This window comes from Thunnus thynnus, chromosome 18 (assembly GCF_963924715.1).
Source record: "Thunnus thynnus chromosome 18, fThuThy2.1, whole genome shotgun sequence".
Lineage (NCBI taxonomy): Eukaryota > Metazoa > Chordata > Actinopteri > Scombriformes > Scombridae > Thunnus > Thunnus thynnus.
The window spans coordinates 3,434,266-3,451,957 of NC_089534.1; the positions used below are offsets into that span (position 1 = coordinate 3,434,266).

The window sequence follows — 17,692 nt, forward strand, 5'->3', positions numbered from 1 at the left end:
GGTTCTATAGTTTCCTAATCATTTTTCAAAAAAACCTTAAATTGTTTCTCATCGTTCTAAAGTAACCATCTTTATAACAGTGCAATTTGTCTGTCTGCAAGGCTATAAATTACAACTGTACTGTATAATTCAACAAATATGGTGAAATGTGAAAACATGATTATTACCAAATTACATTTTCAGAAAACTTATTAGGGAAGTCACCATGAGGAAGTGGCACATTTCTCTTCAACACACACCCGTTCAGAGACTCTGACAGTTAATAGCTGAGAAGGAGCAGGAAAAGCAGACAGAGAGGCACGATGGCTCAATTCAGATGGATTAAAATGTCTTTATTTCTTATACTAGAGCTTCAGATTACAGGTAAGGATACATAGAACATACCATAAACATTTTATTTAATTAAAACAGCCAACAGCTGCTTGTTTTTGACCTGATGAATTTAGTAGACTCCTACAACCTGCAAACTTCTGTAGAATTCAATATATTCTTCATGCTATCTGTCAGTATGAAAGTCATGTTCACATTTTGGTTTATTATTCATGTTTCTATCACCTCTTTATCACAACAGTGACTGGACAGTTTTAGGGGACATTAAAAGAGTGAAGTTATTGAATATTGTTTGAGGTATCTCTTTTCGTCTCACAGCCGGCTGTGCATAGAGAACAATGTTATTAGTCCAGCTTAAAGGACGGCTCATTTAGGTGAGAATAAGGTTACAGCACATTGTCTACTTTACTATGGTAGGAAAGAGGCGTCATTTGTGTTTAAACAACGTTTTTCTTATTAATTATTGATGTGTCCTTTGGAAACACTTCTGTTGTTGTTTCTGTAATGTGTTGTGGTATTTGTATCGTGTTTTCTAAATGATGCACGTGTGTTGTCAAATTGATGAAGATGTTTTCTTAAGTTGCAGCGTGTTTGCCCTTGTAAAAGCGTTTGTAAGATGTAATATCTGCCCGGGGGGTGTTACTGAATACCGAGAATGTAGGGTGCCCAAACTTTCGCAAATGCCACAATGATGTTTTTATTTATTTATTTTTTTGTGCTCTGCTGCTGTTGTTACCACATTCTTACCAAAAAACTTCCCCTTCAGTTGTCACATATATTTCCTTCAAAGATACAATGAGGACCTAACAGGTCTTAGAACACTAAAACACCACCATCTGTTCTCCCCCAACTGCTACAAGATCACCATGTTGCATCATGTTGAGCATCAAGAGTCAAAGTTTGACGCTTCACCTGTCTGTTCATGCATGATGTCACACATCACCATGAATCCTGTCTGTTATTAAACATGATAGAAATGTAATTTTGAACAGAACTCCTCATGCATACCCAGTATTTTCAATCAGGTGCTGGTCGGTCGCAGGAACATCTTAGGTGAAGATCAAAGTTTACTGTGACTTTATTAGGAGCGAACAATGCGTTTTGCCTGTAGCTTCTTCGGGTTCTCACAGCAAAATTACTACTCACAGGTGTGATAAATACATATGGGTCATATGACTAATTATCACAGTTTTCATTTTTTCAAAATGTTTCAAAGGCAAGAATTTTACAAAGAACATAACAGTAATATTACACAAAATTACAATTTTCAAAAAACATGGCATGATTAATATTGCACAGACGTACAAGAATTACACAATTTTACATCAATTTAACTTAATATAAAAAAAAACTGTCATAAACAACTGACTGAATAGGATAAGCTAAATTTCCTTAGAAGAGCAGACTATTGGTCCCACAGCGGTCCCTCTACACCACTAAATGGGAAAGGTGAGTGCTAGCGGACCTAGTGGCTCATCTCTCTCTAAGGATCCAAATTACCTGTGGAGAGAGATATAATTACTATCTTCATATCACAGAAAATAACTCAAATCCTGTGTTTCATTAAGTCCATATGGTTCAATTGTATTCAATTCATAAATTCAAAAACCTCCCTTCTTAACAGCTGGTTGTTCAAATTTCCTCATCTTGGATTGGATTGCACTCTTTCCATGCCGATAAATTTCTGATCATATGGTCAGGGTGGAAAATTGTAGAGTGTAAAATGGTGTTTCTGTCAGTTTATTTTCGATCAATAGATGTCTCCAAATTTCTTTTTTCATTAGCAGTAATCAAAAGATCCAAAAAATGAGGGCAGATGTCTCTGCCCCACAGCAGATTAGTGTGAAATTAATTTCATGGTCATAAACATGATGTAGTTTGAAATATAGTGGTGGAAAGGAGGTGGTTTTGGTGGTGAGTGGGTGGAGACAAGCATCTGTAACTTCTATAATATCGAATCCCCCATATAATGATATTAATATGCTCTGCTCACAAAAAGTTATCAAGTTACAGGTGAGAAACATAGACTGAAGCCACAATGAGGAGGAGACATTTTACTCATGATAGGAAGTAGACAGTGTATTTCTGCCCTTTGAGAGCTAAGAGTATGAGAAGAAGACGGAGAGAAAGACAGAGAAGCACGATGGTTGAACTCAGATGGATTAAAATGTCTTTATTTCTGATACTGCGGCTTCAGTTTACATGTAAAATACAATAATCTGCGATATTACAAATGGTGCTTTATTAAATAACCATTTTACTGAGACAGTCAAATATGCTGTTTGTTTTGAACATTCATGCTACAGTCATATCATTTATCAATTTCTCTCTTCAATTTTCAGCAGCAGTAACTGGACAAACTTCCCTCTACATCACTGTCAGAGATGGAGATGAAGTCACTATGTCTTGTGCAAATGTGATGACTAATCAGGATAAATGTGGCAGGACTTCCTGGCTATTTGTTTCAAAAAACAAAGCAGTAGAGCTGATTAACCTTGGGCAGATTGGTGAAAATGCCAAAGATAAATCAGACAGACTGAGTGTTACAGTGGACTGTTCACTGGTTATAAACAAGATCTCAAGGGAGGATGTTGGTTATTACACCTGCAGACAGCTCAAATCAGGACAACAAGAAGTTCAAGACTCTCGGGTTTATCTGTCTGTTGTTACCAGTGAGTATTTACATTATTCATTTTTCAGCTCAAACTGTCTTGTTAGAACAATATACTGAAACATTACAATAATTATGATTACAGTGATGAAGTTAATCTGACACTTGTTGTCTTTCTCTCACAATATCTCCATCTTCACCAGTGACTGAACATAAGAGCACTGATATGGTGATGTTAAGCTGCTCTGTGTCGACACGTGGACCTTGCACACAGACAGTGAAGTGGGTGTATGAGGGTAATGACCAGGATGTGAACACTCAGCACGTTATGAAGTCACAGTCTACTTGCTCTGCTGCTTTGATGTTTGCAACTTCCCATCTTCCTGAGAAGTATTCTGAGTTATTCAAGTGTAACGTGACAGAGACTTACACTGGAAGAGTGCAGCTCTTTACACTCAGCTCTCAGTCTTCAGGTGAGTAAACTGCCTCATTTAGTTTCTCAGTTTTTTGTGTAGATGGTTAATATGGGGTATTTTCTCACCACAGTTTGTTAGTATTTTGGGATTTCATTTGTCCAGAGGGGTGTTCCATCAACGCAGCTAAAGAAAGCTGCGCTTCCTTGAAAAAGCCTGGCTAGAATTAATATCAGCTTTCACTTGAGGCTCAAACTCTTCTCCACTAACGCAGCTTAGCCATGTCTAATCAACACTAAGTCTAGTCATTGCCATTTTGATTGTCGAAAATGACAATACTATGTCACAAAGGGAAAACTAGAGTGGTGTTCTTCTCAACAGCAGAACAAACCTGCTGATGTAACTATATGAAGAATATAAAGGAGTCTTCACCAAAAAAGGCAACACAGCTGCAGGTGAGGGAGATGTCTTAGCACAAAATTGATGACAGATTAAATTTATACCTGTAGGCGGGTAGTGATGGTCTAAAAGTTAGAAGAGTGAACTTCTTGCTAGAAGGTTGATGGTTCGATCCCTCCATCTGGCTTGATGAGTCTGCATGGGGAAAGTGAACAGCAGCGCTTGTCCCTGTTCATGGTTTTATCTTTAGTTGTTAATAAATGGGCATTCAGATCACTGACTGTGGCTGTATTATTAGTAGGCTAGATAATATCAGATGTATGTTTAAAATTATGGTGTAGGCAACTTGAGAGAACCAACTTACCAACATTATCATCTGCTCTTTGACACATTTTCTCTTTCACAGGATGTCCAGTTACAAGCAATGAAAGTTAAAAATTAGGAAGTTGGAGATGAAGAAACTTAAGGATACAAATACAGTGTAAACCGCTTATGGTGATCACGTCTGTCAGATTCAAATATCACTATAAGTGGATGATTATTATAACTGATTTCTGTTTATTTCTCATGCAGAACAACATCTAATTGACATTTGTATATTTATCAGTTTACATGCATATAAAGTAATGAAATGAACAGCTTCACTATTTACTGAATTTTATTGACTGTTTCAAAATACAGTACAACACAGTATGTACACATTTTTGAAGCAAATAATGCGATGAGTAAAGTTTTAGCTCAGTAGTCAGCGCAGTCATCTATGATCTGGGAGACTCCAGTTCAAGACCCGGTGTGGGGACCTCCTTTGTAAGGTAGTTTATTCAGGAACACTTATTGTAACACCTTAATTTTCTAAAATTTAAAGAGTAATAAAAACTAAAACAGGATTTTTAAGCCTCTCTCCACTTTTACTCAAATACAAATACAAATAATTTTGCTGCCTCAGCTAATACAGATACAAATACTGGGCTCTCTGCACATCCCTACTGTATGCAGACGACTTGATTTCCATAGGCAAATTATTCAAACAGCATAAATTTTGTACAGAAATGATTCTATCCCGAGCTTTTTGATCCATATAAACAACTGATCACTGTATACATTTAAACACAGCAGAAGGTCATGGTTTGGACTTTATTTAATTTTCTTTTTATCTTCACAGCTTGAACAAAATGAGTGAATGAATAAATAACTTCAAAACAACGTTGGCACACTTATTTCTTAAATTATAAATGTTAAGTTTTTAAATAATAGGGTTCAATCCAACACAGAAGTGACCATGAATAAAACGGGGATTAAATTAAGTATTTTTGTAAAAGTCCCTCACTGTCTTCTATTTTATGTGATACGAGTGTGAAAAGACACTTGACGGAACTGTGAGAGTCTTTGAGAGTCTGTTTCCATCTGTCGAACATTCTTTGACATACAGCTAAATTAAGCTTGACAGTTAGCCTGCTACGAAGCAGCTAGTTCTGCTGAATAAATTACCATGGTTACTGAGCTGGAAACAGAGCTCTCACTTTAATTAGCGAGGCTAATCGAAATAAGTCAGGCTTTTCCTTTAGCCAGCTTGATGGAACACCCTTCAGGTGAGGATGCAAAATCCACAACATCAACACCAACCAGAATAAGTGGAAAAAGTGAATAAGTCAAGCCAAACAATGTTCTTTTGTCTTCTAGTTTATCTCTTTGTCTGTTTCTTGTTCTTTTTTCATATGTCCAGGTGAGGATCCTACAAGAGCTGCAACAACAAAATCAACACCAATAAAATCAACAAAAACAACCAAATTACCGACAACTACATCGACACCAACAACAAAATCAACAACAGCAACAATGGGAAAAAGCACAAAGGCAATGATGAACCAAACAGCACCAACACCAACAATCATTGATACAGCAACAAAACAGCAAGGTAGTGATTTAACAACTTGTTGTCTTATTCAGTTAATCTCAGTCAGTGTGTTCACACATGTCTGAGTCTCAAACCTTGTTATTGCTCACCGCTCTCTCTCTTTCTGTCTCTCAGTCTTTGATGTTTAAAGTACAAAAAATAAGAGAAATATTTCTAAATGTCATAAGTAGATTTGTATTTGCTGTATATACTGTATTTCTCTCATCTTTAACTACAGGAGTTTAAACAGTGAAACATATTTTTAATGTTTTAATTCTCTTTGCAGTTTTGTTGAGGTTCATCATCGTGTCTGTGGGTTTAACTGCACTCATAATAATCATTGTGTCAGTCAACATATGGACTAGAATTAAAGGTGAGAACATTCACAGAACGTTTATGAACAAGTTTTGATGAACTCAGATTTTTACTGATGAAGCTAAACTCTTTTTTTGTGTTTTCAGTGAACAAAACACAGATGGATGACAATGCTGTGAGTTTAAAACTGAATATTCAAATGTTTATGTTTGTGGTAGTTCACTATTTACTGTGATTCTGTGAAAAAAATAAGAATATACAGTGTCAACTGTATTAGTCTGAAAAAAAGGTTGTTTATTTGTTCTATTTAATCTCAGAATCTCAGGTGTGTTGTGTTGTTTTTCACAGGTGCATAATGATGAAGATGAAGATGAAGGTACGGTGAACTATGAAAACGTTGGAGAACCTTCTGCTACTGTCAGACTCCACTGATCAACAACTTTCACACCAACATCAACTCACCAGAGTCCACCGCAGTTAAATAACATTTCATCAGATTTTATATGAGAAGTTAAAGCCTTTGTTTGTGTTTTGGTGGGTTTAGGTGGCTGATTCTTTTTTTAACTGCAGCACTGTTCTGTCAAACTTTTCACCCATTTTAAGAATTTAAACAAATGTTTAAAGTTTGCTTTTTACACTGTAGCTTTGTCACAGTTTTGTTATTATTTGTATGGAAAAACAAATAAGTAACTTTCATTTTGAATTGTTTAATATGTTTGCTGAGTGAGATATGTTTAAATTATGTAGAATAGACTTAACTGAGCTGGGAGCTCTAATAGAGTCAGTAGCTGCCTTCTCTTTATTATAACTGTGACAAAGTGGGTGAGAATACACCATTTGTCCCTACTTTCACTGTCAATGCCACATAGCTTATGAATTTAACCATACTTGTTAATTGTTTGTTCAGCCATATGTCCATGATCAATCTGTAACTTGCAGACACCTACTATCCCGGGTTTGTTTGTGGTTTGCATTATGTTTGGTTACAGTTCACATACCAGCAACATTTTTGGTTAGAGTAAAACACACAAGTATTGTTAAGTTTACTGATTGTTTATTGGGTTAGTGCCGCGTTTCATAATTCAATCATATGTTTTCTGTGCTACTTACCATACCCATCATGTGCTCCACAGACAAAAGGAGGAGGCATCCAACAATGTCCTGTATTTATACACTGGGTGACATCATTGGTGATGTCACTGGGTTGGATTGTGTGGGGGGGTGGTAGTAAATTATGTTAAGTAAATTATTTACTGTGACTTTGATCTGTTTATGTATGGTTGCAAGTCTGTTATTTGGAAAAGTGTTTCACCTTGGAGGTTAGTAAGATTGAATAACTTTATCTCTTACCTGTTTTTAGGAGAGGCATGGGATGTACCTGCAGCAATAGTACAGTCCAGATTGCCTCTGATGGACTGCTGATGGAAGGGTCTATTTAAGCAGTTGCTTTTTGGCTATCAGGGGGATAGTACATCAGTGTGTAGCTGTGTGCACATGATGATAAGTTAATATAAATTGAGTTATTATGAGTTGAGTTTTGATCAGTTAGACCAAGTTAACTATTCAGTGTTTTTTTGTTTTTTGAACATATTGTTTTGTTTTTGTTACATGTGTAGCATGGTGTCACTTTTTCTTGTAAATAAACCACCTAGTGACACCTGTATAAGGTTTCCTGTGTCTGCCTCCAACCAAGTAACCAGCCACTCTGGTCAGGTTTCCTCACAATAACTGATATTATACTACTGGCCAGTATTTCTCTGTGTTTCCTTGCTGAGCTGCAGTGGACAGATAATAACACAAAGAAGGAAATAAAAAGATGGTAACTTTAGGAGATTCCCACTTGATTTGATTAACTCTGAGTGCTGAAGCCTCATATTAACTTCAGATAAACTTTGGAATGTATTTTTGTACAGAACGAGGATTTTGTTCCTCATCTCTGACCCTGGAAGCATGTTAGAAAAGGATCTTTGATTACAGCGAACAAAACCTGTTTCAATGTTCATATGGGCACCTGACTGTTGTTTAAAGACAGACTTGAAAAAATGTGAACCTGTCCTTGAAACTGCCTCACTTCAAACTATACATTGCTGTTGTATTAATTTGATGTTTCTGGAAATAAAAAGCTGTTTCTAAACTTTAGGAATTTGTGAAATCAAAAATTTCTGAACCTGATTCTCCAGACATTGTCTGGAGTTCATATGTGAAAGTTCTTGAGGTGGGAAACAGGTGGTAGAGATTTCCCTGAATATCGACCCCTGCTCCCATTCACACATGACTCTATGCAGGAAATGTTCCTGAACATTTCAGGGATAGACTGCATGTGTGAAAGATGCTTAAGATTAAAGTTGCTCCCAGCTAGTCTCTGTGGGTGACTGGTTCCTAGAGATGAGTCATGATAGTGAATGGTGGGTGATGTATCCAAGTTGTGCTATCAGCTCACACTGGGGTGTGAATTGGTCTTTCCATGTTGCTGCTCTTTAAGGGTTTGAAGGGTCAGAGGTGCCAGGGTCAGTGGTCTTTAGTGGTGAAAATGAAGAAAATGAAGAAATGCGGGGGAAGCACCGGCATGGTAATATGATTTTGTATTGATGTAGTACTTAGAAAAAGAATAAATAAATGTAATAAATGTAGAAGTACATAAATAAATTTGAAGGGTCAGAGGTGCCAGGGTCAGTGGTCTTTAGTGGCAAAGCAGGAGATGAGTTTCTTATCTTGATCTTGTTTGCAGGATGTTGTTTATGATAGTCTGGTCTTTGAGAGGTTTAGATGGTTGATGGTTTGCCAAAAGACCAGTGAGGTTTGATGATGAACTGGAGGACTATGAGCAGCAGATTATTCATGGTGGAACATTTGAAATCTGACATATTTAAGTTTTGAAAAAGCAACAAGAAACAGTCAACTGATCTCATCCTTTCTAAAAAGAGCTGGCTGAAGCCAATCCCAGCATGCAGTTGGTAGAATGAATCAAAGGAGCCACTTTGCACAATTCACATAAAAGGAAAATTAGATTCAATTCCACTTGATTGTGAATGAGACAAAGAGAGCAGAACATGAAGATGCCTCATAGAAGAAACCAGGAGATGAACCTGTAACCTTGTGTTTATCTGAGGTACAATGACACCATCTGCTTGTGAAAATGAAGAAATGCGGGGGAAGCACCGGCATGGTAATATGATTTTGTATTAATGTAGTACTTAGAAAAAGAAAAGAAGAATCACAGCCAGGTCTGCTCAGGTAACAAGTGCATTAATAAAATGTTTATGATTTCTGTGAATGTTCAAACTTTTGTCCATCTCTACTTTTCTTTCGAAGACGGTAACAGAGTGGACATGAACAGTACAGCAGTGATTCTCAGCTGGTGGGTTGTGGACCCGTCTCGGTGGTTTGCGGACAGCTGGTCATAAACAAATACTTTTTAATGCGCATCTGATGTTGGACTTGTCTTTTATTTTGAAAAAAAATTTTTTGACAGGCATGCGTCAGAGACATGCAGCATTCTCGTGCCGTAGCCACGGTAGCCATCATTTGATTGACGTTCACTTTAAGTTTGTGTTGATGTTCGGAGACAAAATGGCAAAATGCAAATATGACCCTTAGCTTTGATGGAACGATATAAGTATATAAGTGAAAATATATAATTTTGTGGCCTTATTTATTTTGTGCAGTTTTGATATTTATTTTAGTATACATGCAGTTCTCATCATTTTCTCAACAATGTGCTCTGAAATGTACTTTGCACATGTAAATATATGTATTTATGTTAAAAAAAGATGACAGGTGTGTTTTCGAAGGATATTTTTGAAAAATAAATGTGCTTGACTATGGGAAAATGTGGGTCCCAGAGTGAGACCAGTTGAGAACCCCTGCAGTAGAAGGTCTGCTGTCCAGGTTAGAGGTGTCTTCATCTTCTGCACTGTACTGTAGCACAGGCTGCTTCTGTAAATACAATACAATCACATGTGCAAATTAACTGTACATAGATCAGTTTGAGCTCAGTGTAAGTATGTGTGACCACAGAAATACAAAAGATAACTAACTTTCCTCCTTTATTATTCACATTCAGTCACTTCTCAATGATTTCTCTTCACGCTGAACAGTCGCTTCATGTCTTGTTTACATGTTAATTACAAACTTTTCAAGAACTATGGCTGAATTATATTTTTTAATATTTATATTAAAATGCACTTTTTTGGGTTAAATACTTATTAAGTTGCCTTGCCAACTTAAAATCTAATTTATAAGTAAATAACTGTTGCCCTGCCAGGCTGTGATTTTTACAGTAGGTTAAGGTTAGCTAGCATAGATTAGCTAGCTAACACAGGTTAGCTTATGACAATGATAAACTTACTGAAGAAAAAGCCAAAAAGACACCTCAGTATGTGTACGAACAGACAACAGCAGCTACACTCCAGTTAAAAATGCTCATAAATGAAGACGTATATTAGAGTCCTCCTTCAGAAACTGCTACGGTCACTCGGCTCCTCCGTCGCTCAAGACGGAGCTTTGAGGGCCACGGTCAAACCAAGGCAGCAGTAGTAGAGCCAAAGCGATCGCTGCTCTGTAACTGATTGGCCTTTAGTCTCAGTTTAGGACATCCAAGCTTGTTAACGTACACACACAGAAATACAGAAATAAATAAATGAAGAAATGTAGACATATGTAAAGGGGAGGGGGAAGGGGAATTGAATTTTAAGGGTTCTTTATATTGGGTAGAGAGCGACACTGGGCAACCAAGGCGCCGACACTAAGAGGTGGGTAAAAGAATAATTTATTACAAAACTTTAAAAACTAAAAATGTTAAAAACTATCAAAAACCCTGGTAATATTACTATAAAACAACAACAAGTAAACAGCAAATATAAAATGTCTAAGGATCCTAAAATGTTCCTTAAACAAACAAGCTTGCAAGTCCATTACTGTTAGTGTCCCTCCACCAGTCCAACATGAATGCCAGCACCCGCTGTCCTGCGTCCGCCATGGCCCACTCTCCAGTGCTCCACTCATCTTGGGAAACAGACAACAACCATCAGTATCCTGCAGATATACCAGCTCAGATTTGCCACCCCTTGCTTGGCCCAGCAGCCAGCACACCTGATGTCTACTGCAAAACATGGATATTAACGGTTTTCCTGGGCATTAACAACACGCTACCAGTCCAGGCTGGAGTATTTAAGCCAAATGGACATGGGCTGCTGGGCTTCAGGCCCCTGTGGCTCATCTTCTGATCCATGGGTTCAGCGGAGGACACCTTGCAGTACTGTCTGCTCTTTGTGGTTCACTGCTGTTTCTTCCTCGGTCGTGCCTTGAGGGGAACTTTGGGGAGGCTAGTGAGTGTCGAACCTGTGGCTCCTGGTCTCCTGTGTCTGTCTGTCCTTCCGCTTTGGTCAACGGGCAATACTGTGCACAGGTGTGATGAGAGATAATCACAGGGAGATTCAACAAACACATGCAAAGAAAACACAAAGCAAACCACACAAACAAAAGATAATTCAAAATACACACAAAACAAAAGATCAATCCAAAAAACATATAAATCTCAACTCAAAATCTCTACTATACAGAAATAAGTTAAAAAAATAAATCTAGAAATAAATAAATAAATAAATAAATAAAGCATGTATCTGTTATTTTTTAGAGTGTAATAATTTGTTCAGTTTTGTTTTGTTATGGTACAAAAGTGTCAAAAAGCAAACTGAGCAGAGGTGGGATGTGATCATGTGACATCCCCACATGGTGTCAAAATTAATATTTGTGTTTAGTGCATTATTTTAGAGAGTGATTAAAGCAAATACATCATACACTCTTCTTGTTTCTTCTTTGTGTCAGGGAAGTGGTCTGACCACACACCAGTGGCAATGAGTCACAGCTTCCTCTGCTGCTGTATTTTTAGAAAATCTTGGTAACATTTTACTTTATGGGTCCTGTAGTTTCCTACTCATTTAAGATAAAAATCGTCAAATTGTTTCTCATCATTCTAAAGTAACCATCCTCACATCAGTGCAATTTATCTGTCTATGAAGCTATAAATTACATATTATGTATATATATAAAACTTATTAAGGAAGTCTCTATGAGGAAGTGACACATTTCTCTTCAACACGCACCCGTTCAGAGACTCTGACAGTTAATAGCTGAGAAGGAGCAGAAAAAGTAGACAGAGAGGCACGATGGCTGAATTCAGATGGATTAAAATGTTTTTATTTCTTATACTGGAGCTTCAGATTACAGGTAAGGATACATAGAACATACCAGAAACATTTTATTGGATGAAAACAGTCAACAGCTGCTTGTTTTTCAACTGATTAGTTTAGTTTAGTAGACTCCTACAACCTGCAAACTTCTGTTGAATCTAAAATTTTCTTCATGCTATCTGTCAGTATAAAAGACATGTTCATATTTCAATATATTATTAATATTTCTGTCATCTCTTATCACAGCACTGGCTGAACAGTTTTCCTCCTTTATTATCAGAGATGGAGATGATGCCACTTTGCCTTGTGAAAGTGTGACAGCCAATCAGGATAAATGTGACAATACTAACTGGCTCTTCAGTAGTTCAAACCCAGTGGATCTGGTCAAACATGGACAGATTCATGAAAATACCAAAGTTAAATCAGACAGACTGAGTGTTACAGCGAACTGTTCTCTGATTATAAAGAAGGTCACACAAGAGGATGTTGGTGATTATTACTGTCGACAGAACATATCAGGACCAGACACTCAGGTTCTTCTGTCTGTTATTAGCAGTGAGTATTTACATTATTAAGTTTTCAGCTGAAACTGTCTTTTAGAACAATATACTGAAACATAACAATAACTGATGAAGCAATTTTGTATTTATGTTCTTCACCAGTGAATAAACATGAAGACAGTGAGCAGGTGACGCTGTCCTGCTTTGTGAGGACACATGATTCATGTAGACACACAGTGAAATGGCTGAATGAGCGTAACGATGTGGATGAAGACGTGACAATATCACAGGATGGCTGCTATGGTAGAGTGAGATTTCCTACTTCTCATCTCAAGCTGAAGTCAACATATCCTGAGATATTTCAGTGTAAAGTGACAGATGTTTACACTAACAAAGAACATCTGTTTACCTTCAGTCCTCCGTCCTCAGGTGAGAATATGAATTATAACAAACTACAGTTCAATAATGAGAGATCAATATTCAATAACCTCTAACCCTTCTTTCCAAACTAAGTGTTGTTGTATAACTAACAGGGGACCATTGATGTGTGAAGTGATTCTGGGGACACTATAAGAGTGAAGTTATTGAATAATGTTTGAAGTGTCTCTTTTCGGTCTCTGCACCTTCGTCTCACAGTCAGCTGTACATAGAGAACAATGTTATTAGTCCAGCTCAGAGGACGGCTCACTGAAAATAAGGTTGTAGCTTGTTGTCTACCTTACTACGGTAGGAAAGAAGCCTCGTTTGTGTTTTAACAATGTTTCTCTTATGAATTATTGACGTGTTCATCACTCTTAAGTGTCCTCTGGAAACACTTCCGTTGTCTTTCTGTAATGTGTTGTGTTGTGGTATTTGCAGAATGTTTTCTAAATGCTGCACATGTGTTTTCAAATTGATGAGGATGTTTTCTTGATTTTCTTGTGTTTTGTCCATTTGCATGTGTTTTCTTAAGTTGCTGTGTGTTTTGCCTTCGTCAGCAACCATATAAACCATTTTCTCATGTACATTTATTATAAGAAACGGAGCCAATTCTTTCAGACTTTCATCCAACAATACAAACATGATATTCCATACACTAATGTTTCAATCAGATCTGTGTTTATCTCATCATTGTTAGAGAGTAAAACCTCCAGAGCTCTGCTGCTGTTGTTACCACATTCTCACCAAAACACTTCCCCTTCAGTTCTCAGGAACATTTACATCAGATACAATGAGGAACTAACAGGTCTCAGACCATTACAACATCATCTTATCTGTTCTTTGCCAGCTGTTGCAGTATCACCATGTTGCACCATGTTGAGCATCAAGAGTCAAAGTTTGACTCTTCATCTGTCTGTTCATGTGTGCTGTCAATCATCACCATGAATCCTGTCTGTTGTTAAACATGATGGAATCTGATTTGATTTTAAAGCAGAAACATACTTCTGCTTCATAATCAGTTAATTTGCTTTAAAATCACTTGTATGTAACTGTTATTTAACCAGACAGATGTCTCTGCCCCACAGCAGATTAGTGTGAAATTTGTACCATCTTACATCCGTGTTTTCACATTTTAAAAGCATTACATGATGAGATCATGATCATAATCATGAGGTAGTTAGAAATACAGCAGTGGAAAAGAAGTGGTGTTGGTGGTGAGTGGGTGGAGACAATCACCCTTAACTTATTGAAGGGTATTTTCTCACCACGGTTTTTTGGTATTTGGGTATTTAAATTGTCCAAGTGAGGATGTAAAATCCACAACATCAACACCAACAGGAATGAATGACAAAGTGTTCTTTTGTCTTCCAGTTCATCTCTCTGTCTTTCTCTTTTGTACTTTTTTCATGTCCAGGTGAGGACACTAAAAGAGCTGCAACAACAAAATCAACACCAACAACCAATGATACTCCAACAAAACAAGGTAGTGAATTCACACCTGTATCTCTCTAAGTCTAACATATGAATGTCAGACTGAGTCTTGGCTGTGGGTGGAGATACCACAGTTTTTTGGTATTTGGGTATTTTATTTGTCCAGGTGAGCAAAATCCACAACATCATTTGTATTTTTGGTGCTTCCTATCTGTAGCAACATACACTTAGTTCACAGTTCAGTTCAAATATTGAACTATATTGTACTAATATTGTAATGAAGCAGTGATAAATGCAACATTTTTCAGGTTATAAAAAACACACATGCTGTATATACTGTATTTCTCTCATCTTTTAATTACAGGAGTCTAAACAGTGAAAAATGTTTTTAATGTTTTAATTCTCTTTGCAGTTTTGTTGAGGTTCATCGTCGTGTCTGTGGGTTTAACTGCACTCATAGTAATTGTTGTGTCAGTCAACATATGGACTAGAATTAAAGGTGAGAACATTCACAGAACGTTTATGAACAAGAAGTTTTGATGAACACAGATTTTTACTGATGAAGCTAAACTCTTTTTTTGTGTTTCCAGTGAACAAATCACAGATGGATGACAATGCTGTGAGTTTAAAAACTGAATATTCGAATGTTTATGTTTGTGGTAGTTCACTATTTACTGTGATTCTATAAAGACAATAAGAATAAACAGTGTTGACTGTATTAGTCTGAAACAAAGGTTGTTTATTTGTTCTATTTAATCTCAGAATCTCAGGTGTGTTGTGTTAATTTTCACAGGTGCATAATGATGAAGATGAAGATGAAGGTACAGTGGACTATGAAAACGATGGAGAACCTTCTGCTACTGTCAGACTCCACTGATCAACAACTTTCACACCAACATCAACTCACCAGAGTCCACCGCAGTTAAATAACATTTCATCAGATTTTATATGAGAAGTTAAAGCCTTTGTTTGTGTTTTGGTGGGTTTAGGTGGCTGATTCTTTTTTTAACTGTAGCACTGTTTTGTCAAACTTTTCACCCATTTTAAGAATTTAAACAAATGTTTAAAGTTTACTTTTTACACTGTAGCTTTGTCTCAGTTTTATTATTTATCATTATTATTATTTGTAAAGAAAACAAACTTTTAAGTTACCTTCATTTTGTGTTGTTTTTAACATGTTTGCTGAGTGAGATATGTTTTAAATTGTGTAGAACAGACTTAACTGAGCTGGGAGCTCTAATAGAGTCAGTAACTGTCTTCTCTTTATTATAACTGATATTATATTACTGGCCAGTATTTCTCTGTGTTTCCTTGCTGGCCTCCATTTTTGACCAAACCAAATGTCTACCTGCGGCCTATTTATATTGCTCTGATCTGAAAAGTGTTTTCAATGTAGGCAATTGGCAAAATAGTGTAGCAATGTAGAGACCAATAATTTATCAGAAGCGTGTTAATGAATTACAAACTGAGTGTAAAGCAGAAAATGTGCATTCAGATGTCACTACTAACATGACAAGTTGTTATCGAGTGCCCCAGTGATCCTTGACATGAAATTCAACCGTCATGAATTTTATTATTTAAACCTGCTGCGACATGTCAGCATCCTCCACTACACAAAACACTGCCCACTCAGAACAAGACGATAATACCACATTACAACCAGCAGATGGCAGCATTGATGTAGTTAATAAACCAACCTGTGAGCTTTCACCTGTTATTTCACCCAAATCAAACTGTTAATACATCTGTTTGTAACATTTTACACAATGGGTTAATTTGTTTCCTACAAACTACACTGATGTTATTTGTATGTTTTTGGATTTTTGCACATTTCCTCACTATCTACATGCAGGACTTTAGAAATATTTTGATGTAAAGGGGTAGACAAAATAATAGGAACATCTTATAAGAGCTGTCCAGTAAATGTTTATGACAGACATTTGGCAACTAACAGACATACAAACAGTTGGCCCAGGTTTGAAAAAGAAATGTGAAAAAAAAACTTAAGGTTCAAATTTTTCATCACATTTTTACAGTTAAATTTTCTCTTTTCTCTTCTAGTTTTTCTTGTTAATTTTCCATTTCGTATCTGGTTTTGTGTAAATGTTGTTTGGTCACAGCAAATACATTTTAATAATGAGTTACACAATGCTTTCTATTTATTCTGTTTGTGTTTACTTGTTCACCACTTGGGTTGTAACTGTGCAAATTTAAAACATGTTACAACAATGAGGGGAAAATTAAACAATTCAACTAGATGAGTGAGGGGGAAAAAGGTTGAGAAAGAGGGGAACATTTCTGTAAAACTGGTTTCCCTGTGCACCGCTGGGGGTCGGACCACAAGGTCAGTACAGTGTTGATCAGGTGGAATAAAAAGGGTTGTAACCCCCATAGTGATCAAAGACACTGGTCAACATGCCACACCCCTCTACCCCGCTCCTCCTGTACAAACCCGCCTGAGGGCAAACCCACTGACCCTGCTAACAGAGCAGACAGGGATGGAGGGGGGGGTGGGGGTGGGGGGCTGGGAGATCGGAACGGATAGATGGATGGATGGATGATGGAGGAAGGAGGGACGGATTGAGGAAAGAACGGAGAGATTAAGCATTAACAGTCAGATTAACCTCCTTGCTCTCCTTTAGAGAATTATTGCTTGTTACATGTCTTTGCAATATGGCCGGTCTGTTCAGAGAAGAGAAGGAGTACGAGGAATAAAAGGATAAAAGAAAGGAACTGTGGGGGTTCAGTAAGTTTGGTGACAAAAGTGCTTCGTCTCATGATTTCCTACAGTTACTTACTTTGATGAATTTATGTTGGACTCATCATGGCCCTAAAAACTGTTGTGGAAACATGCAGCAATCATAAAGTTTCCTTTTTTAATAAAATAAGTTATTCAAGAGAAACTTGTCCAAGAAGGCAGCATTAATCAGCAATATGAAAATAAATACAATAAAGATGAAATACTGCACTCAAGGACATCGAGATTATCCAGTTAAGGTAAAGTGACAACTGCTGGATCTGTGCCAATAGTTTACATAATACTGTAGTTACATTACATGCGGGACAAAAATTTTTAAAAATGATTTCTTATATTGTTTCCTATCTGGAAACATATGATGTCAGCAGGGTTTGAAACCCTTTTTATGTCTTTCTGTCTGTGTGTCTTTCAGCTTATTTCATGTTACAAA

The 17,692-nt window shown here is 37.0% G+C and overlaps 2 protein-coding genes and 1 long non-coding RNA gene across 4 annotated transcripts in view; all 3 read left to right on the plus strand.

Annotated features, from left to right (window-relative positions):
- LOC137169205 (uncharacterized) overlaps window positions 1–14,673 on the plus strand; it is a 46,288-nt gene extending 31,615 nt beyond the window's left edge. The window contains exons 1-4 of one of the 2 annotated variants that reach the window (XM_067572248.1): window positions 12,072–12,190; window positions 12,400–12,708; window positions 12,816–13,082; window positions 14,488–14,673. In XM_067572248.1, the coding sequence (XP_067428349.1) occupies window positions 12,130–12,190; window positions 12,400–12,708; window positions 12,816–13,082; window positions 14,488–14,585 (735 nt within the window). In that variant the 5' untranslated portion in view covers window positions 12,072–12,129 and the 3' untranslated portion in view covers window positions 14,586–14,673. Of the gene's footprint in view, window positions 1–12,071; window positions 12,191–12,399; window positions 12,709–12,815; window positions 13,083–14,487 lie in introns of those variants that run through there. The other variant, XM_067572246.1, reaches the window with a different exon arrangement.
- Window positions 2,685–8,029, plus strand: LOC137169125 (uncharacterized). Its single transcript, XM_067572122.1, has 6 exons — window positions 2,685–3,002; window positions 3,145–3,414; window positions 5,477–5,668; window positions 5,934–6,020; window positions 6,109–6,137; window positions 6,311–8,029. Exons 1-6 carry the CDS (start codon window positions 2,732–2,734, stop codon window positions 6,392–6,394), a joined length of 933 nt encoding a protein of 310 aa, XP_067428223.1. The 5' UTR covers window positions 2,685–2,731; the 3' UTR covers window positions 6,395–8,029.
- A 242-nt stretch (window positions 14,674–14,915) lies between the features above and the next one.
- On the plus strand, window positions 14,916–15,639 carry LOC137169628 (uncharacterized). The gene is made up of 3 exons (XR_010924501.1): window positions 14,916–15,003; window positions 15,095–15,123; window positions 15,298–15,639. It is a non-coding gene; the product is annotated as an uncharacterized lncRNA (long non-coding RNA).
- Window positions 15,640–17,692: the final 2,053 nt, after the last annotated feature.